At 30.7% G+C, this 27,946-nt stretch overlaps 1 protein-coding gene across 9 annotated transcripts in view; it reads right to left on the minus strand.

The window, feature by feature from the left end:
- LOC127736507 (MAP7 domain-containing protein 2-like) overlaps positions 1-26,226 on the minus strand; it is a 56,664-nt gene extending 30,438 nt beyond the window's left edge. For 2 of the 9 annotated variants that reach the window (XM_052247067.1, XM_052247059.1), the window contains exons 1-5: positions 16,420-16,621; positions 13,857-14,237; positions 10,621-10,686; positions 7,122-7,363; positions 2,770-2,851 (exon numbers count right to left, since the gene is read on the minus strand). In XM_052247067.1, the coding sequence (XP_052103027.1) occupies positions 2,770-2,851; positions 7,122-7,363; positions 10,621-10,686; positions 13,857-14,237; positions 16,420-16,498 (850 nt within the window). In that variant the 5' untranslated portion in view covers positions 16,499-16,621. Of the gene's footprint in view, positions 1-2,769; positions 2,852-7,121; positions 7,364-10,620; positions 10,687-13,856; positions 14,238-16,419; positions 16,622-19,258; positions 19,362-26,154 lie in introns of those variants that run through there. The other 7 variants (XM_052247066.1, XM_052247057.1, XM_052247058.1 and 4 more) reach the window with 6 other exon arrangements.
- Positions 26,227-27,946: the final 1,720 nt, after the last annotated feature.

Genomic DNA, 27,946 nt, shown 5'->3' on the forward strand with positions numbered 1-27,946 from the left:
TTATTTCATTCAATTTCTTTGCATGCAATTATAAAAAAAGCAACAACATAAAATTTGTTTAAACCATACAAATAAAGCTAAGAAACTTTCACCTTAAAAGAAAGAAATTATCTATTCTCTATGCAATGGTTTGCACTTAACTTAAGATCCAAAATTTTAGTTTGTAACTATCACTTAATTTTCAAATTATTGTTACCATAAGTAAATAATTTCATTTAAGTGTAATTTACATATATGTAGAGATTATATTGTATCAACATTTACATAGTTAATCAATTAAATTCAGAGTCATATGTCCTATAAGGTTATAATTAAAAGTAATCAAATGAACATGAATGAAATCTACATTTCAATAATGACAATGTCAACTATTGTCAATTTCACTTTTGTGTGTTGACACATGTTACATGGAAATGAATAACTGAAGATTATGTGCGAGTGTGTGTACAGAAATTAAACGATAAATTTAGACCTCGTCTGACTCTGATCGCTAAAGAAAAGATTACACAAAACTACAAGATGTTGTGAGAAAGAAAGCGAGAAATGAACAGAACAATATCAATTTCTTTATTCACTAGGCTCATTTCAAAATGTCGATTAAATTTTGAAATTAAACAAATTTTGTAAAATGTTAATTTATAACATTTCATGCAAATAATTTTTATGCATGAGAAAAAAAGTCCCTAATTCATTGTTTAGAAAAGAAAATATAAAATTTGCCTCCATGAAAGCCAAAAATAATTAATAATATAACATTTACCAGTCTTTACATTTAATAGTGATATATTTGATGAAAAAGTCCTGGCTGAATTAATACACTGAGGTTATGTATGTGTTAGTGCAAACAGAAGAAACAAGAAAGACTAAAGCTAGCAAACCAGTCATTCATTATAAATATGTGATTAGTTGCAAAACTAGCAATGTAGCATAACAAACAATTATCTAACACCAAAGCTATTGTTATTTCAAACTTCTAAAAAAACAAACTTTCAAATCATTATAGTTTATATATGGTATTTATATTTCAGCTTTGGTGGAATATTCTTTTATTTTCATCAGGAAAACTGCAGGTTTTCAAATGTTCAGTTTTTGCCAATAAGTATCAATGCTCAAGATTCAATGTTTTCTTTGACCTTGGTAAACAATCCACCAAAACTTCAATGAATATATGTACTTATAATGACAATATATACCTTTTTGTGTTTGTGATATTTATATTTTCACCAGCTAATATGATTATATAGCAGATGGAATTTAATTCTTTGTGCAAAGTTTATTTCTTTCATGGTTTAAAAAAAATTGTTTACTATAATATATTACAGAAAATTCTTGGATTTTTATTATCAATAATGTGACTTTTAAAATACTTTTTAACATGGTAAATTTTTAACTTTTTTGTTAGGCTGTTTACTTTTTTTATAAAAAGACTTAAAAAATGTATTTGTAAAAAACAGGAAGCTTAAAAGCTGCAGAATAAGTCATCAGAGCAGTAAGGAAATAAACTCTGCGAAGCAATGTGAATAATGTTTGTTTATATAACTATGTTAGTAAGAAATAATGCACAACATGTCACGGGGGTATTTGCAAAATCATTCCAAATAAAAAGAAACTGCTGCATTCCAAAAAATTTTCTCTCCCAACCTTATAAATAATTGATTCATTTTACTTTCAATGAAAAAGTAACTTTTGTTTGATTATACACAAGAACTTGCCTGTCAATATCCAAATAGCTGAAAAAATCTATATTGATTAAACGTAAAAATTGCTTTGGAAAAATTTACAATTAACCATTTTTCAATTACTTTACTTTTATCATTAAATCTTTAGATCTTAAAACGATTTTAATGGCTGCACTTTAACAAGAAGCATGACATTCACATATTTCATATTTTTAAATGAATTTTGATGTCAGCCAGAAGCAAATAACTGTATTTTATCATAATAAATTTAAGAACAACTCTTCATTAATATTTAAGCTGATCAACATTCAAATTGTTTTATTTTTTAAAAAAGGTTAATAACCAAAATACTTCTGAAGCATATTTTTGTTATTAATTTGTTTTCTCCAAGTACTGGATCTATAAAAAAATCCAGGTCAAAGTTCAAATGTCATGCTTTTATCAAAGGACAGCTAAACATCGTGTTGTCTTCAACTGTTTGTAGAAGTTCTTTTTAACAACCATGAGAATATTTCAGTAAATTCCAAAATCAAGAATGACAAAGAATTCTTTCGAAAATTGTATGTTTACGGATTTATTGATAATCAACTATAAATATTATTATTAACAAAAAATAAACAATTCAAAAATAATAATGAACACAAAATAACTTACATTTGCCTTAAAATATCCTAACAAAAGGCTCAAAGATAATTCTATGATCCTTTCAGTATGTGAAAAATAGAACAAAAACATATATTAAAACAATTTTCTTATCATTTTCTTGTTCTTTTATGTAAACTTGCTTTTCTGTGCTTCATAATGACATATGCAATTTGACAAACAGCTGATGACAACAGATTCTGTCGGACATGTTGCTGAGTTATTTGAGAGAAAGACATACCAGTGAGGCGGTTAATATCAATACAGCAGTGCCGTCTGACCGCACTGCAGGCTGAAACAGCCCTGCGTTGTGGTCTATAGTAGTCAGAGTCAGAACCATTCGGCGAGTGCCTGCTCAGCCCAGTATGTGAGGAGGACCGTCGCCGATCGAAAGGTACACACACATCACGCGGCGTGCGACTTCCAAAGCCATACGATAATCTACTACCTCCTTTTCTACCACTAGCTTTCCACTGTTCAAATCTTGTGATTCTATCTTGGGATTTCTGGATGATGGATTCTCTTCTTGCCTAAAAAACAAAAGCATATAAGTTAACCATAATGACAAGTTTATGAAAAGTATAGGTATAAAAACAAGAGTGCACACACTGAAGTGTCTCGCCTGTTTTACTCACTATTGATTTTATGTTGAAGGTCTTAAAGATAAAGGTTTTACTACAAGTATCACATAAACTTAATATTTTTAAAAATCCATGACAATGAGGTCAAGGTCAGATAAAAACTGTGACATAAACATGTACACCTTACAATTATTCCATACACCAAATATAGTTGACCCATTGCTTATGGTAATTGAAAAACAGACCAAAACACAAAAACTTAATGTTAACCAATGAACCATGAAAATGAGGTTAAGGTCAGATGATACTGGTTTGACAGACATGTACACCTTACAATCATTCCATACACCAATTATAGTTGACCTATTGCTATTAGTATTTGAAAAACAGACCAAAACACAAAAACTTAACATTGAACAATGAACCATGAAAATGAGGTCAAGGTCAGATGACACCGGCTAGACAGACATGTACACCTTACAATCATTCCAAAAACCAAATTTAGTTGACCTATTGCTTACAATACTTGAAAAACAGACCAAAACACAAAAAATTAACAATGACAAATGAACCATGAAAATGCGGTCAAGGTAAGATGAAACCTGCCAGTCTGACATGTATCCCTTACAATCATTCCATACACCACATCTACCGATAGTTGACCTGCTGCTTGTAGTATCTGACAAAACGGACCTAATCACATAACTTTAACCTTGATCACTGATCCATGAATTGAGGTCGTGGTCAGGTTAACCCTGTCTGGCAGACATGAGAGGTAGACAAGGAACCCATATTCCAAATATAGTTATCCTATTACTTATAATAAGTGAGAAATTCACATGACAAAAACCTGTAATTTTTTTTCAAGCATTCACTGAACCATGAAAATGAGGTCAAGGACAATGGGCATATATGACAGGCGGAAACTTCGTAACATAAGGTATCTGCATTCAAGGTATGAAGCATCCAGATCTTCTACCTTCTGAAATATAAAGCTTTAAACAAATAGTTTACGCCGCTGCCGGATAGTATTACCTATGTCTCGCAGTCGCAGGCGAGACAAATATAAATCAGATGGTAAATAATAACGAGATTATTGGGAAATACATGTAATACCAGATGGAACTCTCAATCCACCTCGTTAAGCTAAATTTAATGATAAAATGTCTTGTTATGAAGGTCTAACAGACCTAGTTTCCTTCAACCTTCCTTTTTTGATAATGACATTAGGTCAGGTGGACTTTTCTTTCTAGTCTCTTTAACCTGTACTGAATATGACTGAATTCGTCCATAAATTTGCCAGAGAATGTGACTAATAACAGTATCATTTGATATTCTTTTGTTTTTTCGTGAGTGAGGGTGCTATTTTTAATACTGAAAGTAGGCCACACAAAGGAAGAGAAACACAAACACAAACAAGCTTTGTTCATGACTTCTGCATTCTCAATCAGATTCAACTTTTTGAAGAAAAAAAAGCAAACTTTTAATTCAATATTCAAATTGCAGTAACATGACATAATCATTATGTTACTTAAATTATATTTTCTTGGCAAATTCACACACAACTTCCCTTGCCAAATTTTATCAATTACCAAATCATTACATAACCAACTTTGTTTTTTTCTCCCAGTTTGAATGACATTAATTGATGTGTGTACAAAGAATGAATCATACATACATCCAAAGGTTAATTTAATTCACCACTTGTTTATACTGCTGTTACCTATGTTAATGTAGATCAATATTGTTCTTTTATAGTACTCTCAATATATCCTTATATTTGATGTTTATGTACATGTAAGTTATCACGTTATCACAAGGAGATCCTCAAATCTTCAAATGAAAACAACTATAGGCTTAGTACATACATTTTGTACATGTATGCATTTAAGGAAATGTATGCTCAAACATTTGATGATGAAGAAAAGATCTAACTTCAATAGGAAATACTTTAAAGGGGCCCTTGGCAACTGGCTCCATTCAACACCATAGGACCCATTAAAATTTGCAAATTATCTTTTTTGTTTTATTCAATGACTTTTTAATCCTTCTTAAATGTTTTTCTTGTTTGTTATTTTCCAATCCCATAGGATGTCTACTTTTTCAAGGTGCTGGTCATATGGGACTTTCATCACTGAAAGAGATGGTTTTTATTTCAGTATTTAATTACTGAAAATTTACTATATTATTTAACGCTCAGGATAAAATTCGAATATCACGGCCAAGGCTTTTTTACAATTTCATTCAATACCAACGTCATGAACGTGGCACAATTGTCTAATACGATTACTTTAATTCTACTCGAACTTAGTTTTGATCAATCAAGTTATTTCAGATTTCTAGACATGCAGCTTACTTTGAGGTAAAATCTCAGGTGAAAACATGACAAGCCAGGTGAAAAATCAATTTCTGATGATACACCAGATAAATTGATATGCTGTATTGTAGGGTGTAAAATCTTGAGAGAAATGATCTAAATTTTAGTTATATATAAACATCCCCAGCTGTAAATATCACCATCATCAACTCCCTTTCAATTTCATTTTATCACTTTGTAAACTATTTTTTGCATATATATTTTCTGATACATGCTTCTAATTTTCAAATTAAAAATATTTCTTGTCAATACAGTCTACTATAACTGCTGATTGCAGCTACTTTTCTGTCAGTTTAAGTATACATCTAACATGTCTAATGCCATAGTTACAGAAAATTCAGAGATTTTGTGATGTTTTTATATTTAATTTGAAAATTGCAATAGGTTACACAAATATTAGAGCATCCATCTAAACTCTTATAGCACTATTTGTGGGTAAAGCATTTCAAGCAATCTTAATAATTAATCTCACATTTTTGTTCATTGTTTGCAATAATAAATGAACATAAAAATTTGTCAAAATTAAAGTACTTCTTCCAGACCAGCAAAAAGAGGCTCATATATGTTTTACTCTGTTGAATAAATAAGCAAGTCTATGGTCAGGATTTTAACTTTAGTTTGAACTTTAGTACACCAATTTTAACTATGGCATGAAAAGGTCACAGGTTAATGAACTTTATGCCAAGTTTACCAACTGAAAAACTGTATGATCGACATGATCTATTGGTTAGTAAGACATGAGTGAATTTTATCTACCGTACAAGTGAAGTTATATGTAGCATAAGTACCCTGCTACTAAATATTTCAAATGTTTTACACTATAAACACTTATCAGATTACAACCATAAAATTTTGAAACATTTTAAAAATGTAAAATATTATGCTCCAAATCGAATCAGCTGGCTTCCAAATATGATGACAATATGTATTAAATGTATGTACAAAGATGGTAATAGATACTAAGCTTGTCAATGAAAAACATCATGAAATGAATTCACGACTTGGGAAATTAATTTGAAAGGAAAATATAGCTTCATCCACCACAAAGATCATCTGTTACCACAAAAAGCCTTATGAGGGCCATATGCTGACATCAATTATAACATCATACATACACAATCAAATAACAACTTATCCACCACACTCCAAAAATCAATATCACTACCTGAAATTTACCTGAAGTCGTCTTTGTTAATGTAACTTAACGATGATGTCAACTCCGATTAAGTTTTTTAATGTCTTTGAGGTTAATGAAATCGATTAAGCTTGAATGAATCCATATTCTTTATCTACGACCTTAGTTACAACACATTACTCTATCGTAATCAACATTAATTTATAGAATTACAGGAAATGAAAGCAATGTCTATTTTTTTCCTGAAGGCCTATACTTTTTAATCTATCTAGAACTAAAGGTATAAGTGTGAATGTTTGATATCAAATTGAATCGTTAACTAACAGAATACCTAGGAGGAACAAATGTGTTCTGCTATGAACAACACTATGATTCATACAAAGCTGTTGTTTTTCCCCTTTAAACATGTGACATAATCATTCATGGCACGTGTACCTTTACAGAAAATTCTATAAGTGATGCTGGGGGTGGTGGCATACAGGTCAAGGACTAAAAATGTAACACTGTTTGTGCTGAAAGTGTTTGTCTTGCTACTTACTGTTTTTTTGCCGATTTGTGTTTGTAATATGCAGTAGTAAGTTGTAAAATTGGACATGGTAGAGTTCACAACTTTCTGCTTTGTATTAATTAATATCATTATGGAAGGATGTGTAACTAGTCAGTTTTATGTTTTTTACAGGAATGATTTACATAGTCCTAGTTATTACCATTTCTTCTGTTTCTTGACGCCTTCTCCTTTCTTCAACTGCATGCCTTCTTTCATCATCTCTTCTTCTCAGCTCCTCTATCTTTAAACGCCTCAGTTCCAACTGTTTCTCCCTCTTTTCTTGAGCAAGTCTTTGTTGTTCTTTCATCTCCTCTAACTTTTTCTGTCTCTCCTCTGCCAGTTTTTCCTTCTGTTGTCTTATTTTGTCTTCTCTTTCTTTCTCTTTTTCTTTTTTGACATGATCTAATTATTCAAAATACAAAATTAACTTAATTACCTAAATAAGTAACGATGGTACTCATAATACTCATGATGAAAAGGTCATGGCTGTATATTTAAAAAAAAAAACACACAACAGTATTTCACGATTCTTTGATTAATCTTTCTTGTTGGTATCAAGCTATTCTGACATTATTTTGTATTTCTAAAATTAATGTAACCTCTTTCATTCCAAGAGTCATAGTACTGGTAATATTGTAAGGACAACTAAAAACAAGATCAACCCAATTTCACAACCAAAACATTTTTAAAATATAAGAGGGAAGTTATATCATGAATATTTTACTTCAGAATATTTATTGAAAAAAGCGTTTTTCCTTTCTTAATTGCATTCAATTGCTTCATACTTCTTACAAGTGTATTTCATAAAATATTAAAACTGACATAGGTTACATTTTTGTATAAGTTATGATTTCAAGAGTTGCCATAACCCCAAATGTGTTTAAATAGATTACATTTGGAGACAGATTAAAATAAGCAATGTTGCTTGTTTCTGAATCCCATTGTTTATACTGTATTATATTATATAGCATGATTTGACTTATCGAATAAAATATTGTTTAAACCAAATAGATTACATAGTACATAATGATTATAACAGTTACCAAAGTGAAATTTAACTTAAGCATGAAAAGGACATAACACTATGATGACTTAGTATCTGACATATGAACTATGTTGCAAAACTTAATTCAAGTCGGTGAATTGTAAAATGAAGGTCAAAATGACCTTTTTTAGTGGAATGTCGCTATAGTTACCTAGATGCATCATAAACCCCAAATTATATCATAGAAGGTCACTTATTAATTAGTATCCAAGATCTGAGAGCTGAATTCTGACTTAACCTTAATTCTAGTGAAGCATAAGATGTAGGTCAGAACCTACTATCTACTATCTTGGGATTCCACTATACCCCCTAAATGCAACATACACTTTGTTATATGATAGTAGGCCACTTAGTATTTTAAATCTGAAATAGGATAAAAACTTTATTTAAATCAGTGAAGCATAACTTGTAGGTCAGAGAGACTTATTTTTTCTAATTCCCCTAGTTTAACAATCCCTACATCAAGTATTTCAGTCACTTAGTATCAGAGATCTAAACTTGAATTTTAAACTGAATATAAGTCAATGAAGCATTAAATATACAATGAAGGTCAAACTGCCCAAAACTTAAGGGATGTTACTAAGCTCCTCTAGATTCAACCTAACAGCATATCATATCACTGAAGGTCACTAAGCATTTAAGATCTGAAATGGGTTATGAAACTTCATATAAATCAGTGTAGCATAAAATGTAGGTCAGAGTGACTTGTTTTTGTGTGGGATACTACTAAATTTTCCTAGACGCATCCTAACATCCAATTATATAATTGACTTCTATAAAGTAGCTGCCAAACAATGTATAATTCTGTATAACTGAAATATAAGAAGCTGTGCAGCTTTTTAACATGTACAATGTAGGTCCAGCATTTTTAAGCAATTGTGACCATGAAGCAGCAAGCCGGTGCATACTAATGCATAGACACACATATATAAAGCTGGGCTTTTTCATAAATCTTCTTTTGATAAAGTACAGATACCATGTACCATATGAGAAATCTGATATTAGATAATTATATATAATTATGTCATGGTAAGCAACAGATAAAAATGTGTCCAACATAAAATACTTAATTATTCTATATGCATATAATATTCACTTAGATCTACAATTATAAAATATTTTAAATTTATTTAATTTTTGGGTCCAGAATCACTTTTTTTTTTGCTGGTAAAATAATTTTTAAAGAAAATTTTATCTGTAATATAACTTGATTTCGATGCATTTTAACAGTCTGCTGAATAATAAATAAAGCTAGGGCAATTTAAAATTAAATTCTATAATCAAGGACATAAATGTGTGAATTGTTCTTCCATAAATACCAAAAAATATAAAGGAACAAATTTTTGTAAAAATTGTTTCTCCAATAATAAACATGTTACAGGCTTGCCATCTCATTGACAATACACATTTCCTTTTATTCATATATTAGTCCAAAGATCAAATGAATAAGGTACATCAAAAAGGCCCGTTTTTTTTATGATCAAGTCTAAAAATCAATATCTTATCTTCATAATTATTTCAAATCATCATTGTAAAACTTAAAAAGCATCATTAAATTTGCATCAAAAGAATAAAAGATCAAGCTGAACAAATTAAACAAACGTACTAGTCAGCAGAGCATGCAAATATCTGCCATTAAGCTATGACAACACAGAACTACGCAGCTTACAAAAACATGCAAATTGAAGTAGAATTTGTAAAGGACAACACAAGTCTTCAGAATCAACAGTTAATAGTGGGAGTATCAGGAGACAAATTTTACAAAACATGTACAGAAAAAAATTCATTGCCAGCCTTACAATCTAAAGTTAAAACTAGTATCATTTAATGATCTCAATGATCAAATTCAATCTATTAACGATTTCTTCTAATTCTATATGTACACAACCATGTACTATCAAAAGCCTTCTCTCCTTTTCATCTCCAAACAATTATCTATGAAATTATCTATCTCTCATATCAATTGATACATCCTTTATCTTCAAAATGACAATAAACATAGATATGTGAATTTATGTTGTTATTTCCATAAAAAAAGGCTTTTTCTTTAGCTTTCATATATAGACTACTTTATCCCTTACACTAAACTAAGTAAAAGATGACCCTATACCAGTTTGAACAATGATTGTGATGCTGGCAAAATGTTTATACACAAATAAATAAAATCTTCTAAATACAGATACAATGTAGTTGATGTGACCTTATAAAGAGACATTGATACTACTGCTACACATGTGTGACAAATGTGACAAGAGATGAAAACCTCATGCCCCACTACAGGGTGGTGCTGTCTAATCATAGCATGAACATGTACAATTCAAATGTATATATAGGTATCATTTTATTACATGCAATTTTGAAGTTTTCTCTTTTTCCAAATTATGTATTCTTTGAAAATGTAATTTGCCATTTCTTTTAATGGATTTATTCTTTGTGAAATCATGTTTAATTTTTAATAATAAACCAAAAAAAAGTCTTAATTTTTGAAAAACTGAAAAGTTTTAATTCATGTAATGTTTACCAATTCATGCTTTTCTTAGACAAGAAAACAAAAATGATTCTGAAGACTTATAGATAACACTACAATAATGTTGACCTTTAAAAATTTACTTGCCTATAGCTAAAACCTTTCCATTTTGGGTGATCATGTCTGATCTGCCAGCAGAAACTAAAATTTGGCCTGGAGAAACACACAAAATAAAGCAACGATCAAATAAACAACATCAAAATTTTACAAAAAAGTATACATTTCAATTACGCGAATTAATACTATATTTATAACAATTTGTTTTTCTTTTAAGTCCTTAATTATAACAATAACCTAGCATTTACTAAAAGCCATTCAAATCAAGGATTACTTCATTATGCAAAGTTACTGCATGGAATTATATGATTATCAATAACACTTATAAAATGTAATCATGCCTGCAAACTGCATTTACAATTATAAATGTACATATGAACACATGGTACATGTTGATATACAAGTATATATATGATCTGAAATTTGGAAATCCATAACCAATCATTACTGTACAGCCTTAATTTAGCTTTAACATAAGCTACAAAACTTGTACCCAAAAGCCCCAGATAAATGCAAAGATCTAAGAAACTAACAAGTGTCAGGGCTAAAGAACAGTACATGACGCCATAAAGTGTTTATTGTATATAATATGATTCTTATCCATGTAATAGCTAGAAATGTGTTAAAATGCTACATTTAGTAGTTGTTTCATTGTTTATGTATATTTCTTTGCTATAAAAGCATTTTAACACATAGATCAGTAGCTATGTAGATTTTTTACTATTAAATGTCACTGAATGATTGTTCCATTCTTCTTTTACATGTTCATGAGATTCTGTATATAGAACAAATATATATATAGAGACATGAACACATGAATCTGGATAAATTATTTACGAGCGACAGTTGAAAGAGATAATGAACAGTTATATCCTTATTGGCTTAATCAATTAGTTACAGAATTTAATGTAGATATGGCCATAATTAGTCCCTTATAGGTTATATTTTATTGTAATTATGTAATAAAGTATCACTCTGACAAGTGCCCAGGGGGTCATGTCCCTACCCTTTGCCTTTTTAGCGTGTAGGTACGTAACATGTAGTTATAGTAGATATTTGACAGGTTTGCGACCTACATGTGTTTGATGGTCAGTGATGTAACATGATTATACAGGAAGCGTAAAAATACATGTATTTGTACATGTGTTTACAAGATTTAGACAGTTCGTTAAATTAATCAATATTCACAATTGTAAAAAACATCATTCCAAATTGTAACACCCCAGAGATGAAAATATTTATCTAAAATTTAATCCAAGAGAGTTAATGATAAATTTTAGCAAAGTATACAGTAGAATCATCAGGTGTGCAACAGGTACAAATTTTTATGAAATGAGGAAAAAACAGCTTACCTTTTGACCCCAATAACTTTGACAGAAGGAAAGGGCACAATTTAGAATTCATGTATATTCTAAGCACCATTTAACCTCACAAAAACAAAAATATTCCATGAAATTATTTATTTATAGAATCCATAATATAAATTTTGATTTTAAATGCTTTTCTTGAACAATAAAGTCCCCATTTTTTTAGACATCTCAAAATTTTGCATATCTAGATTGTCTACATGCACGGTCTAGATTCTTTCCAAATATATGGATTAGATTTGGTTTCCAGATACTCCTCAGACAGTACACCAGTTCAATGGAACACATGTGAAATATTTGCCACTGAATTTAAGCAATCAATAATCAAATCTGTTACATAACATGCATAAAATCATCCATAATGTGATATTTGTATTTAGTGAATACAGCAATACAAATATGTTCATGTCAAGATGTTACAAAATCCATGATTAAAAACCACTTCTCATAATTTTCATATTAAAATTATGTAATAATGCAATTTCAGCATATGTTGGATAAATGAACATAATGGAAATCTCAAAGTTGTTTTTTTTCCATTCTGGTACTACATGCAACTTTGCACATATATGAAAAGAGTAGCGGTGTTGCTATTTTGCTGAAGGATACATGACTCAAACAGTCTTCACAAGACCATTTTTTGACTTCATAAAATTTCTTTAAATTAATAGGGCTTCCATGGCCCTTTTTCAGGAGTATTTGATTGGCTACATAACATTTTTATTGGTCTCAACCATAAGTCTTATGGTTAATATTGAAAACTGCAAAAAGTCCTCTTAGTAATACTTTATAAGCACCGTGGTAAGTTCCAGATGAGCAATCCTACATGGAAAACTTTTACTCTTGAACGAACAATACAAACACATGACAAAGCTATTCCTGACCTAATTAACTGATTAATTAATTAATCTGATCAAAATTCTTGTTCACAGCTGTGTAAAGTTATAAATTTACACCATATTTAAATCTTTTATATGATCTTTACACTTTATGACTTTGAATACTTTTATGAAATTTAAAGTTCCAAGAAAAATGTTGACCATTTGACAATTGTAATGAATAGTGGATACTATCATAGGTACAGAGCCCCGATTGTTTGTATTTCATAACATATGGTTAGAATATCAATGGTTAGATTATGAATTTTAAATAGGTGATAATATGGTTTCGATAATGTGTATATAAGGACAGGACCCATTTAAATCGGTAAGTGTTTCTTGACACGAAAGGTAGAAAGTTACTAGCTAAAGCCATCAATGAAATGGTTTCTATTATATTGTTAAATGTTTCATCAAATGTATTAACAAATATTGACACAGAAAAATTGGCAAACGAAAATAATGAGCAGTGGTGGGATAGGATGATAATGTTAATTGTTTTCACAAGAAAAAAAAAATCATCCAATCAAACAAATTATTATATGGTCAATGCCAAATACATTTTCATTTTTATCTTTTTTTTGTTGTTGTCTAAAACGTGCTTTCCTCAATGAAGCCACATTTTCACTGCAGATGTTTAAAAGTTTACAATTCAAATCCATATAAGAGGTTTTAAAAAGAAATAATCAGGATCACCAACTGTCAACACCAAAATATAAAAAAAAAATCCCAGATACTGTTTCCAAAAAATTCTGCACTAACAAAAATTTGTACTGTCTATATATGTTAAAACAATATAAAGTACTGTATGAAAAAGCCTGGAAGAGTGACCACCTTTTTACAAACAGTGGCATGGTAAAGTTGTTTTAAAAGCAATATTCATACTAACATGGGCCTTGTGAAACAGTATTCAGATGTATGATTTCTTATGACTATAAAGTGAAAGTTGCTTCAATTGTATTAAAAAATAACTTAAGGTCGAAGAACTATTTTGTACAAACCCCTAACACTCAATACCCACCTTTTTCTTTGTCTGGTTTATGATTTGGACTTTTATTACTAGAACTTGTTCCAGATGCTGTCATACTGGCAATGGAGTGTGTATCCTGTATTCCGCCACTGTCACCAGACATTGCCGACATATCATCCAAATGTATAAAATCAGAAAACGGCTTTTTCACAGTGTCAATATTCACAAAATTATCACCGTCTTTGGAGATTTTAATATCGTCATATTTAGGACCATTGCCAATTGTTTCAACACTATCTCCTTCAGGTCCAGCTGACAGGACTTTGGTATTAACCATATTTTCTGTTTCCATGGAATCCGTTTTGTTATCTACATCCATTTTTTCTCCATTTTTTGTCAAAAACTGTGTATTAGTTTGTCCATTGTGAAGATCTGAAAATAAAATTAAACAGACATTAATAATAAAAGTTTTATAAATCATAATTAATTAATGATATATAATCAATATGCAAAATTGATGTACATGTATATTAATCTCCCTAAAACCTACCTATACATATATACATGATGTATGCAATAATAATGTATATATACTTGTAACTAATTCAAAGGATCACCAACATTGAGACCAACATGTAAAGTTGTAACAATCCTGAAAAATTCAACCATTTTTCACACAACTTGAACAAGGATCACACTAATGACCAAATATTGATATTACATTTATTTACATTTTGGAAAATGACTTGAATACCAATGATAACAAGCACTTTTACAGTTTTCTGTAATACACAATATTCTGGTTTAATAAACTAAATGACTTTGATACCATGTATATGCTGTTATTCATCCAACCGTTAAAACATCACCTAAATTTGTCTAAGGTTACAGAATAAAGTTATTTTTTCTAACTTCTATGTTATGTGTGACTATGTATGGATTTCAATAAACTATAATTCTGAAAAGTAAAGGACATCAACCTAAGGATTACAAGGGTGAGACATTTTTACATGTCAGATGACAAACTTATAAAACACTGTGAATGAAAGGGAATACTGAGTATACCACTGACACAAAAAACAAGAAAAACTGGCAATTCCTCCTTCATATCAAAACCTACTTTCAGAAAATTTTCTTCTATGTTTTAATTTCATTCTGGACTTGGGTGGAAACAGTTTTATTCTTGTCCAACAACATAGCAAAGCCATGTCACTTGATCAGCTTATGAAAGTCTTATGCATGTAGTTATAATTAAAATTCCTGTAGCTTCTGATATATATGTATGCAAATTGCGAATTGTTAGAATTTTGGAGTAAATGTGATGTACATTTGTACAAGTATACAAATATAAGGTTTATGTGCATGATGTGCTTTATATATACGTTGTATCCATAATTACTCCCCACTAGGCATTACCATTACTTAAAAGTAATACTCAAATCTAAATGGAGACATGCCTTGCAGTATGTTAATTAAAGTAAGTACTTAATCTCTTCCTTTCACCATTTTCAATTGAGACAAAAGACAGCCCCAAGCTAAATCAATACATAAAATACTAATCACATCCTTAACAAAGAAATTATGATTGTTATTCCTTCCAATCAATGCATTGTGTTTATTTGTGCCTTCAGGTAGAAATAATAGGTGATTATGAGCCTATAATTATTACACCCTATTCAAGGCAATATGAAGTAATAAATTATTAGGCTCAATTAGAAACAAGATCAAATATTGAGTAATTACCAGAAGTCATTAATCCAAAACATTTGTCAACAATATCTATTATTTCCTTCCTCATACAAATATACATTCTGCATAATTAATCCAAAGGTTAAACTAAGTATGTAAATGGAATATAGTTTAGAACTATAAGGTACTGATTCGTGTCCATATATATAGATAATACTTTTTGAGAAAAAAAAAGTCAAAGACACAACTTTTTTATCTCTTATTAGATTGGTGCAATTGATAACAGTTGCATAAAAAACTAGACAACTCCCCTCCCACCCTGTCACACATAACACACAGATCAGAGAAACAATGAATCTCTAAAGCAAGCATTTGATCTCATGTACCTTCTTTTTTTTACTTCATGAATCATGTGACTGTTACTCATGACAAAACATAATATATATATATATAATTGTCTATATATCCAATCTGCTTCTCTATGCTTACAGTTACATATATATATGCACTAGATAAACTTGGATATTGTATCCAGTTTTGTCATTTGATTGGTGGATTTGATATCTATAAATGTATACACATTTTGCAAAAGTAATCAATGTTTTTTTTTATTGAATTATTCAATAAACATGTGATAAACCAGCCTTAGTCTTAATTTTATTTGAAATAACAGTTGGTTTTACATGGTTTCTTGCAGTAAAATTTTGTAGAAATAATTAATACTGAGCTTACTTTAAAAGTTATAATAAAATGGCTACACAGTTTATCATTGAGTCATCCATATTGGGGACAAATTTTGGCTTTCTCTGTCAACTTTACAGAGCCCACATTTTCTAAGACTTAGACCTATATATAAGAAGTAACCATCCATATGTACCAATTGAACATGTTTAAGTATGACAAACAAGCTATTGGTTGTACATACCATATTTAGTACATACCATCTTGTATCGACCAAATTTCCTTCCATCAATGTACAGTGTTCTGTACTCATAAACATCCATCGAAAAGTAGAAAATTTCATCTTAAAAATCCACCAGAAAAGGAGAGAAATGAGTAAATCACAACCACAATTTAAAATCACGAAAATTTTACCAACAGCTTTACCGGTAAATGAAATCCAGCTAGTCCCCGACACTGATCGAGACTTATATAAAATCTGCTACCACTTTGTGACAATATACAATTGATTATATCGTTCGATTTTATGAGAAATACAAGCCAACTGTTGCAGTCTTCTATGTATATGAATATGTGTTTATTATACTTTTATAAATCTGCTATAATTTGTATAATTTTTTCTGAAAAATAATTATTCAATTGATGATCAAGGGCATACAACAGAACATGGTGAAAATGATCATCGATTTGTACAATCATCACCCAGTACAAGCTAGTTGATAGAATTCAATAGACCTCATCTTAACACACCTGTTCCAATGCTCACCTCCTACTAAGTTCTAAGGAAGACCATGCCAGAACTTTCAAGTAATAAAAATTGAGGTGCAAAGCATGATGAAAGGAATAGACACTGTCTTTTATTCAAGACATTGTCTACAATTTATTCATTAACACCCCATATCTCCCATTTATTTATATTTGTTAGATTAAAATTACTATTCTAAGAATAAAGAGGTTGTCAGAAATTGAATGCCAAAACTTGTGCCCATTAAAAAATCCTGTTTCTGCAAATGCCAGGTGCAGCTTTAATGCAGACTGTCCATATACATGTCTAAAATAAAATAAAAAAGTCTGCATTAAATTTTAAGGTAAATTCAAAGAAAGCTGAAATTCTCTACATAAACCTTTAAAAGGGAAATCACCTCTTTATACTGTAAATTCATAAATTATTGCGTGCATTTATTATTGCGATTTATTGAGAATGGACAAAAATGCGAGATTAATTATTGCGATTTCAGGAAAATCTGCATACAGATACATGTATATGTATCAAAAAATCAAAATGCGAGTTCTTATTATTGCAATACTCACACAGTCGCATTATTCGCATTAATAAAAACCTCACAATAATTTCTGAATTTACAGTATTGCATATATATGCATTTACTAATAAAGATATGGAATGTTTTTCCAACCAGGTCAACAATATTAACAACAACTTAAAAAGCACAATCCTTATCATGGGATAGTTCATAAACCTTATTCATTGAGCTACAATACAAATATAGGTATGAATATGAACTGATTATTCCACATGAATGAGATATGGGAAGATGATCTGGGGGTGTATCATTACCATTACATGAGGACAATAAACTACAAATACCTGAATTTAAATTAAGGTTATATATATCTACATGAATGTAAACTATACCTTTTAAAAATATTGAACTAAATTATGTTTATAACATATTGTGACATGACCATTTCCAGTTATATATAAAAATAAGGAGATGAGGTATGATTGCCAATGACATAACTATCCACCAAAGTTCAAATTGGTGAAAATATAAGGCCTTTCATTCCAAACACATGTACATATGAACATGGAATTATATATGTACAATGCAGATGTATCTTTTAGAATTACCATCACATTTATACTCCTCATAGGAAAACTGGTAATTATAAAAAAGGTCCAACTTGTTGTTATCGTGGCTAAATTGTCTGAAGACTAAATCTGACAAAACATGATGTTTATATTTTTTTTCGCTACATCTGTACATTGTGTTTATGTGCAGATACTTGTATACAACAAAAACAATCTGAGATTTTAGTATGACAGTACAACTCGGCATTATAAAGTTCCACACCAAATTTTCATTATTCCTTAATCAAAATTCTCAGAAGTATGTAATCAAAAAATTCCTTTCTTCGACCTTTGGTATAATAAAACTTCAAAGTATTGTTAAACAGTACATGCAGTAGGCACATATGAAAACCACTTGTATAGTACCAACAACTACAGACTGTGAGACCAAATTTCAAATCATTCCTTACTACAGAAGCTGAGTAATACATGTATGTAACAAAAATTACTGATGGAAAAACACATTACAATATAACTCCCACTACATGAGTGGCCTATAATATATGATACTATAACTGTCAATGGTAGTAATTCTGACTAAGAGGTTAGAAGTAAAAGATCAAGCATTTTACAATCACAAATTAAGAAAAGAACAATTAAAACTTGAAGATACACAGTGACACTCATTGAATATTACAATATTCAAAGTAAACATCAATCAATTGACTAACTACATGCATGTAATTGAATTTTATTTGCTTTTTGTCCAATTATACAACCAATCAATTAGAAACATGTACATGTAGTTTCTGAAAATACATGTATGTACAGTACTACACTGAGGCGAGTCTGAGTCAAAATATTTGACTTCCGCTGGAAATGCAGGTAAGTTACAAGTATCAATATTAATGTAGAGAGTAAAGTATTGTGCCTTGCTAGAAGACAACAGTGAGTCTTCCAAAAAGTGATGAGAGAGTGAAACTTTCCCAACAGTAGCATCTACATTGTAATTCAATGTTCCATTTTTGACATCACTTTATCTTTAACTTAAGCATCAATGTCCGCTGTTTGTGACTCATGTCTGAAACCTTGGACCTTGTCTCCACCTGTACAAGATAAGAACATCTGTACTAAGAAAATAATTATTATCATCAGGTAATTAGAAAATACTGAGAACTATGATGACTAGATTCAAATTTGATCATTGGAATTAGACAAATTAAAATAAATCCACACAAAAATGAAATACAATTCAAAATACAACGTAATTTACCTGATATTTTACACAGCAGAACCATGATTTCTAAGTCACGTCCTCCACGTTATAAAAATCCAATATTGTTCCAAAGGCAAACAAACACATGCATCTTGTATTAGAAAATCATTCAATTGTAAATATAAGGAGGCGGATACAAACATTACCTGGTGAATAGGATGGGTATTGCTATCTACCAGGGATACAGAGAAATAGACCATGAACGTTGATTTCTTTCAATTGAGTGAAATGTGACGACTATAATATGACCAGAGGGCAACATTCCAACGTGTACTGCTAGGTACAGCAATAATCACATTCAATGTACCAAAGATCTGATCATAATAATAAAAGACAGAGAAATCCAACCTTATATCAAACTTCTGGATTACTTATCATGTTTATGTCAGATCTTATCATAATATTTTTATAATTGAATATTAAAGCAGATTAACTAGGACTGAAAATTAAATACCAGGTTGGAATGTTTCTGATATATACTATAAATTGCAAACACTTATATTTCAATTGAGGAAGATTTGTACTAAACAAAGTTATTTTGAATAATAAGAATCAGTGAGCCAAATTAAAGATCAGAAATGTACATGGCAGTGCTAAGAACTAGGCCCCATTATGAAAAACATGACAAGAGGTACTCTACTGACAAACAAACATTTAGTTGAATGAAAAGATCAGAAACATTCTTTTTGTACACATTAAACAAAAATAAATGACAATATGTAAACAAAATTGCATCCATAATTAATCAATTTTTAATTGGCTAATTTCCACCAAAGTCAATCCAAGTTTCAAGAATAATTGAATGACTTTAAGATTTTAATTCATCAGCTTTTTCTGTCACTCAAAAAATCCTTAAAACTTTAAAAAGGACTTCAGTGTTTTACACATGTATCCCTTTTTTCCCTTTGGTTGGAAAGTTTCTCAGACTATTTTCTCGAAAGTTTCAATTTTGTTCCCAACTTGAAACTTCAGGTCATGCTTTGAAAAAATTGCTTTAAACAAGGAATTATTTGAATCTGGAATAATTTTGAATTCTGGAAAATTGATGAGAAGTATATGATGAAAACTAACCCAACTAAATAGGGTTAGCCATGCACGCATGGCTAAGGTGGGTTAGTTAGTTCATACTGAAATGATAGTGAAAGTAAAATTAACCTTAGCCATGCACGCATGGCTAACCCTATTTAGTTGGGTTAGTTTTCATCATACATTTCTAATCAATTTTCCAGAATTCAAAATTATTCCAGATTCAAATAATTCCTTGTTTTTACTAAAATATAATTAGCCAGCTGGCAGATATGAAAATTACAAAGAAAAATTAAAAACTGTTATAATAAATGCAAGTCATAACTTTCCAGGATAATGTACATGTAAGAACAGGTTTTCAAGATCAAGAGAGGGAGAGAAGACAAATCCCACTGTTACACACCCAATTAATTATAAATCTTAGAATATGCTACATGTACAAAATGTAATTGCCTGCAAAAAAGAAAAAAATCTTTGCCTAAATGTCAGAATGTGCAATTTTCATACCAAACTGTTTCCAGTTCATTTAAGAGAATCTGGCCATTTAACTTAGTTACATGTTTCATATATAAATAAGATGGGGTATGAAACAATTATATGATGTAGATGCTATCAACTACATGTATATATATAGGTCATTGTACAGCCTTCAATATTGAGCTACATGTACATGTAACAGTAAGCCCATACCCCAAAGCAAGCAATAGAAGGCCATGCCATGTCAAAATGTTAAACAAAAAAAGAGAAAACAAACAGCAAATTAATCAACAAACCAACAAATGATATGCAACTACAAACCAAATCAACTGAATAACAGAATGACTTGGAAAAGGCACATACAGAATGTATTTTCATATGCTTATATCTATCAACTTCATTAAATATTTTTCAAAGTTCCTCTACATTTTTACATATATATATTTACCACGGTCATGGATCTATCAATAATTTCAAAATGTACTTACAGATACAAACATAACATTAAGACTTGGTCACCCTGGTGAAAGACAGATTATATTCAAATATTTAACCATGTCAAAATAACCTGACAGTGACAGCTAACATTACTATCCAACATATAAAACACAAGTCCAAAAAATAAAAACATCATGTAGAATCCATTTGGAATAAAAACTTCTCACCTGTATCAAGAAAATAGTCTCAAAGGTGAAAACTACATGGATCTATTACAACCTATTTACTGATTTACCTGAACCTAACCTCCATAAATAACTCAAAATCACCGGTCACCCGCCATAAAAGAAATTGATCATGTTCAACTCTTAATTAAAGAGAATTCCATCACTTCAAAGTATGAAATAGAAATGACAGTGTTGGGTAAGAATTGATAACTGATTATTGATGGGTATAAAAGCCATTTTTAAAATCCTGCTGCGAAGAAACTGATGGTATTGATTTCCATTGCTTTATACGGATGGATGTATGGATTATGTTTGTTTTGATATAATTCAAGTAGTTTTTGACATTCAACATTTTCATTTTCTTGAATATCTAAGGTTCTGAACATGCTGAAGGTCAAAACATGTGAAGTGTTTTTACACAAAATTTGCAAAACTGCGATAAGGAAATCAAGACATGCATTCTTCCTTTTGTTTCAGGGGTTCAAATTTTTTCTAGCAAACTCGAGTATGAAACTTTGACCAACTCTTTAAGTCAAGCCATACTGTTTTATCCCAAAAACTGTTGAAAGGTACATGTAAGCTAATTTATATAAACCACATGACAATTTGTTGAATGCTAAACAGCTTTGCATTTTGATGCACCTGTCCTAAGTCAGGAGCCTGTTGTTCAGTGGTTGTCGTTTTTTGGTGTGGTTAACAAGTGTTTCTCCTTTCTTGTTTTTTTATATAGATTAGACCGTTGGTTTTCCTGTTTGAATTGTTTTACACGTCTTTTTAAGGCCCTTTACAGTTTGCTGTTCGGTGTGAGGCAAGGGTCCGTTATGAAGGCCGTACTTTGACCTATAATTGATTACTTTTTACACATTGTGACTTGGATGGATAGTTGTCTCATTGGCACTCAAACCACATCTTCTTATTTACATGTATATTGTATTCCAGGATCTCTTTAAGCAAATTACCTTCTCATTGCTTTAAATTTGTGTATCAGCTTTTCTTGGTCAAATTTAACTATTTATTATTTAAGGCAATTCTTTAACTCATTGGTGATCTTTTTAGTCTTTAATTGATGCAAAGTTTAATTTGAAATTTTAAGTGAAAGTAGTATGAGATTGCATTTCAGTCTCACTCAGTAATGCATTTTGTTAGTAATAGTTACTGTTGAAGCCATATATGCTTGATAAGGGTTCTGTCTATTGAGCATAATTCCAAAATATCATTTTTAAATAATATGTATTATTTTCCTGAAGTTGATAGTATAAAGAGTTCACTGAGGATTTCATCTTGATTTATTTGTAGATCTTAATTTGTTGACCATTTTTGCTATCAATTTACAATTTCTCTCTATCTGCTATAGCTTCTGGAAAAAAAACATATAATAGGTGCAAAAGTTGTCATTCAAGGGCAACAGCAAAAGAACTGTTTTACTCTATGCTTTCAATTTTTTTTTTATGCAAGCCAAAAACTGCAGATTTACCCCTATATACATATATATACACATGTATTATGTTCAATTTTTATCAACAGCTGTCATATTTGTTTGGGAATCAAAATATGGAAAAGAATTTAAAAACTTAATACACACCATTGACAATGATTGATCAAGGAAAATTCATATAATAATAGTAATTCAAACAAAAAGTACATTCTCATTTATGTAATAATACTAATATGCATAACGTCATTTGGTCTCTTGTGGAGAGTTGTCTCGTAGATAATCATACCACATCTTTTTATTTTTTTATGTTATATATATATGTATATCAACACGATGTTTCAACTCATTGGTTGGAGTCCCTAAAATTTGTTAAATTAACCTACCTTTAAACAGATGCAATGAATATCAATAAAACAAAATTGGCCATTGATTGAATTTTAATTGATGATAGCTTACAGTGGTATATCTTTTTATTGACTTTTGTTTCTTTTTTCATCTGCTACAGTATACAATATCCAAACGATATACATTTGTACACATGCTTGACATTTGGTGTTAAAAAACGATCTTTCTTATATAATCAATGCAAACTTATTAGCTCAAATTTGCTATGAAGTTTTAGACAGAATAGAATTGCAATATACATAGTAGCAGAAATTAATTGAGCTGAAATAAGTAGAACTTTTTCAATTAATTTCATAATCAATTAATCTGTTAAGACATTGTGATATGTTGGGAGTATTTGACACTTTAAAGTTTTAAAAATGACAGACCTGTTTTCCTCAACAATGTTATTTACCAAACTCTTGATTAATTAATAGCCTTCAAAAAGGGGAAGAAGATACCAAAGGGCAAAGAAGTGAAGTCAAAGCAACAGTTTTCCCCATAATGTGCCAGATCAGAGGATCTGGCAGGCAAATTTCGCTTTGGTCACCTGGCAAAGTTTTTTAATGCCAAAAATGTATTGTGAGAAGAAAATGAAGAAATTTTAACTTTCCTGTCTTCAGGATCAAAACAGACAAAACTATCATTTCATGACCATGACAAGAAAAACAACATAATCATAGTTGTATACCACTGGCAATAAGAATACATGTTATGACATGCATATGATGTTCCAGATTGTGTGCTGTGCTTTTTTGTTAGATCTAAGCATCCAATCCAATCTTAGTAAACTGAACTATGTATGGTAAACTGTTTATTATATAATCTAAGCACATTGAACTAAGTAAGATGTGAACTATTATAATAATAATCTTTGTAAACTGAACTTTGTATTGTAAACTGTTTTTTTATTCCACAAAATCTGTTTTGCTAATTCAATATAACATACAATGTATCATTGCTCGATGCAATTACTGTATTGGTTTCAATAATGACAATATATGATTTATATGAAAATTATGTTTTGCAACAAGGTTTGAAAAGATTGCTTGCAGTACTGATAACGTTCTTATAGAGTATGATTTCTTTGCACCTGGCAGAAAGGGTGAAATGACGTTGACTGATTATGGACAAGATTCAAGTTATTTTGAATTTTGAAATGTCCAAGAACGCTTTGTTTTTAGATATCAAAGTAAATTCAAATATATATGAGTAAAAAGGGTTCAAAAGGAACACTAAAATTATTTCTTTTACAGATGATCACATTCTTTTTATGATTTTACACATTGATTCAAAAGCATTTTCATAGGGACAAAAGTACATTGTGTATATATCTTCCTCTTGAGTGGAAGTGACATGTCTAGAATTTAACCTTTTCGGAACACTGAATATTTCATTGAAATGAAAATGTTAACACTTTTAAGCGAAAACCATGCTTGACCTTAAAATAATCAATGTTCAATTGTGAAAAAAAAAGAGTATTTTGAACTTAATAGACCTTATTACTATTTAAGTATCTGCGACACATGAACTATTGCATCATACAACAATCACTTTTCCTTTGTGGCATCAGACCTTTCCCATTGAGACACAAAATTTTTAAGGGAACCTTTCTAATGTCCAGTTATAGCAGAAAAATAGCGATAAGGTGAATGTAAATTCCTAAGAAACAGAAATCCACATCCTTACAAGAGGGTAGTAATGGGGGTACCTTTATTACGACTAATGGTTAAAAATCTTGCTAAATGACATTAACGATAATTTTTGGTGCATGACGATAAAATGTACATTTTCTTTATGAAAATACAAAAATTGACTGATTTTAACGAATCACGTTAATTTTTTTCCAAAGATAACGGTAATGGATAATTATTTTAGACCTCTGACAGATCATGATAAGGATATTTTGACAAATCACGATAAAATTTAAACCAATTTGACGCTAACGGTAGCTGAAAATGACCTTTTGACGCCTGACAGTAAAGGGCATCCCTCCCCTCATACAATAGACCTTATTGCTATTTGTCTGCCATTACTGGACATCACAAAAGTTCCTGTAAAATTTTTACGTCATAATAGAAAATATCTGACGCCACAATGGAAAAGTGATTGTTGTAGGACGTCAATAGTTCAATCAGCGTAGATTCTCGGGTCAACCTGCGCTGATTTCCAAATAGCGATAAGGTGTATAACATGCGAGAAATCATTCGAACTTTGTTGGTCCAGAATTGAACTGTAACAGTGAGCAGTTCCTTCTCTGTTAGTGGCAAAAGTCATGTCGCTCATTGCAATTAAAATTTTGGTGACGAGTCGCATTTTGTGGTGTTGGTTAGATTATCCCTTTTCAAGACATTACAAAAGTTGGAGTTAAAGCCAATAAAGGCGAGTACGGATATCCAAAAAGGCTGTTTGATGTACTGTTCAAATGCAGTAGTCATTGACATTGGTCCAGTTTGTCACATGGTACCGTCTCACAAAACAATCCCTTAACTTTTAAGTACGGTATACTCTTTACAAGATGTTTGTTGAAATAAACACTTTTAGGGTTGCAAATATTTTGTATAGCAAAAATGGATTTTGTGTGTAATTTGATGTTTTTCACGCATATTTAAAAGTAACAAGTAGAGATGAGAGTTGCCCGAGAGAGATAGCATATATGTGTTATACTCAGTTCCTCCTGGTGTCAGATTACTTATTATTTACCAAGTATGGTCACGAGTCAAAAATATTTTCCATTGCGATTCAATGACAGACGATGAATCCTGCGAAAAAAAAATAGTCTGGTGAAATTCCAATTGAAAAATGAACAAACCCAATGGAACCCATAAATAATCAAAGCTTCATTTTATCGGTGTGGTCTTGAATGATGTCTTAAATAGGAGTTTTCACGGTTTATTTTTGTTTACCTGGCTGATTGTCGGTTTCCGACTCAGCAATCTCCGCCATTTTATTCGGTGACGTCACCACACTTGCGCAAGTTAGTCATGAATGAATTACCTCCCGTTTGATACCAAAAAAACTGAGAAAAATTCCAGAAAATATTTGGCAAACACTAACCCATTACAAAAAGAATGTATACGAACTAAACAGCAACTGACAACAAAAAGAAATTTTTCAACTCCTGAATTTTTTAAAAAGAATTTCTAATGAGGCCTAAGCATATTCGCTCTAAACTGGAATCTGCTAAACTAGTATCATTTAACTACAGTCTTATAGGTCAAGAGTGATTCACCACTCGGAAATTCTCCTAGATTTACATATTTCATATCAAAACAGTAAATTGAAAACATTTTCAAAAATTTATTTTCGGTCCGATTTTGATGAAATTTTTACTGTTAAACTTATAAATGTGAACAATTTCTGTGGTTATATTTGAAATCAGTTTGAATCATAGTGATTTTTTTAAGTGTAATTTTATCCCATATATGGTTGGGCATATGATTTTTTTCGCGCAGAAATTCACGTTTGTTGACTTTAAACAGTGATTTTCTTAAAAGTAAAATCATAAATATATTTCATAATTATAACAAGAAACTGCAGACATTTCTGTATCGAATGGAAAAAAATCATTGGATTCGGACAATAAAAACTTTGAGTAGATTTTTATTTTTAGAAAAATGTGTTTTATATGTAATGCAGAATTTCAAATGGTAAAAAAAATCCTGATCTGTGTATGAACACAAGTGTACTATTCAGTCGGTAATTCTGATTTTTGGGGTCTGGGCTTCAGACTACATGCACCGAAAAAGCTCTGTCTCAGACTGGACGGAAACACTTTATTATATTTCGATGCATTATCCATGGCCATGCAGTAATGAAGTGGTGTTTGTTGAAAACTTGGACTGACTTGAAACTGCTTAACTTGCGATTGATATCTGTTAACTGATGCATCCAGACAAGATGATCATTGTCATGACTGACTCTCCAGCCATGATAAATCCCAATGTGCGAGCAGTTTATACGACAGCTTATGCTGTACCCTTTTTGCAGGTTTTGATAATCCACAGGCATACCCAACTGAAAAAATTATCCGTTTTTATATATACATGTATATAGTCCAAGCACCTTTCAGACAACAGTAAAACATGACATCATCATGTCTAAAAAAAAATAAACCCCTACCACTCTTTTGAAAGGGTTTTATTATCTCAACCCCCAACAAAGTATCTCACATCAAAACTCCTCCAGACAGATGATGCAATCCGACCCATGAATCACGCATGGAGGAATTTAATGCGAGGTTTTATTTCATCTTAAAATTTTATCTCGATCTTTTTTCCCCTAACTTGTCACGTAAAAGTAAGTTCCTCAGACATGGAATAAGAGACTGGCATCAAGTTGTTTTTTCTTCCTATACGAAAAGTGTTGTATGCAACGCAAAACACTGATTACATTTCCATTTAATCGACACCAACATGACCGGAAACCGACTTCAATTTTTTCTGCGAAAACAATGCCTTTTCTACATGTATTCTTTTCCCTCGAACAAAATCTTGTTCCCCATGCTTGGACGGAGAAAGACATTTAGTTATACACGACGTATATCTGATATTCAGGACAACTCGTTAGTAACGTTATTATTACACATATAAAACTTTGAATAGGTCAAGAGATTGCAACTAGACATTTTAGACTTCAACATTATGTTATATTAATCAGAACAATCTAACAGACTCCACGAACATCTAAATGTGATAT

The sequence above is a fragment of the Mytilus californianus genome, unplaced genomic scaffold, assembly GCF_021869535.1.
Source record: "Mytilus californianus isolate M0D057914Y unplaced genomic scaffold, xbMytCali1.0.p SCAF_31, whole genome shotgun sequence".
NCBI classification, from domain to species: domain Eukaryota; kingdom Metazoa; phylum Mollusca; class Bivalvia; order Mytilida; family Mytilidae; genus Mytilus; species Mytilus californianus.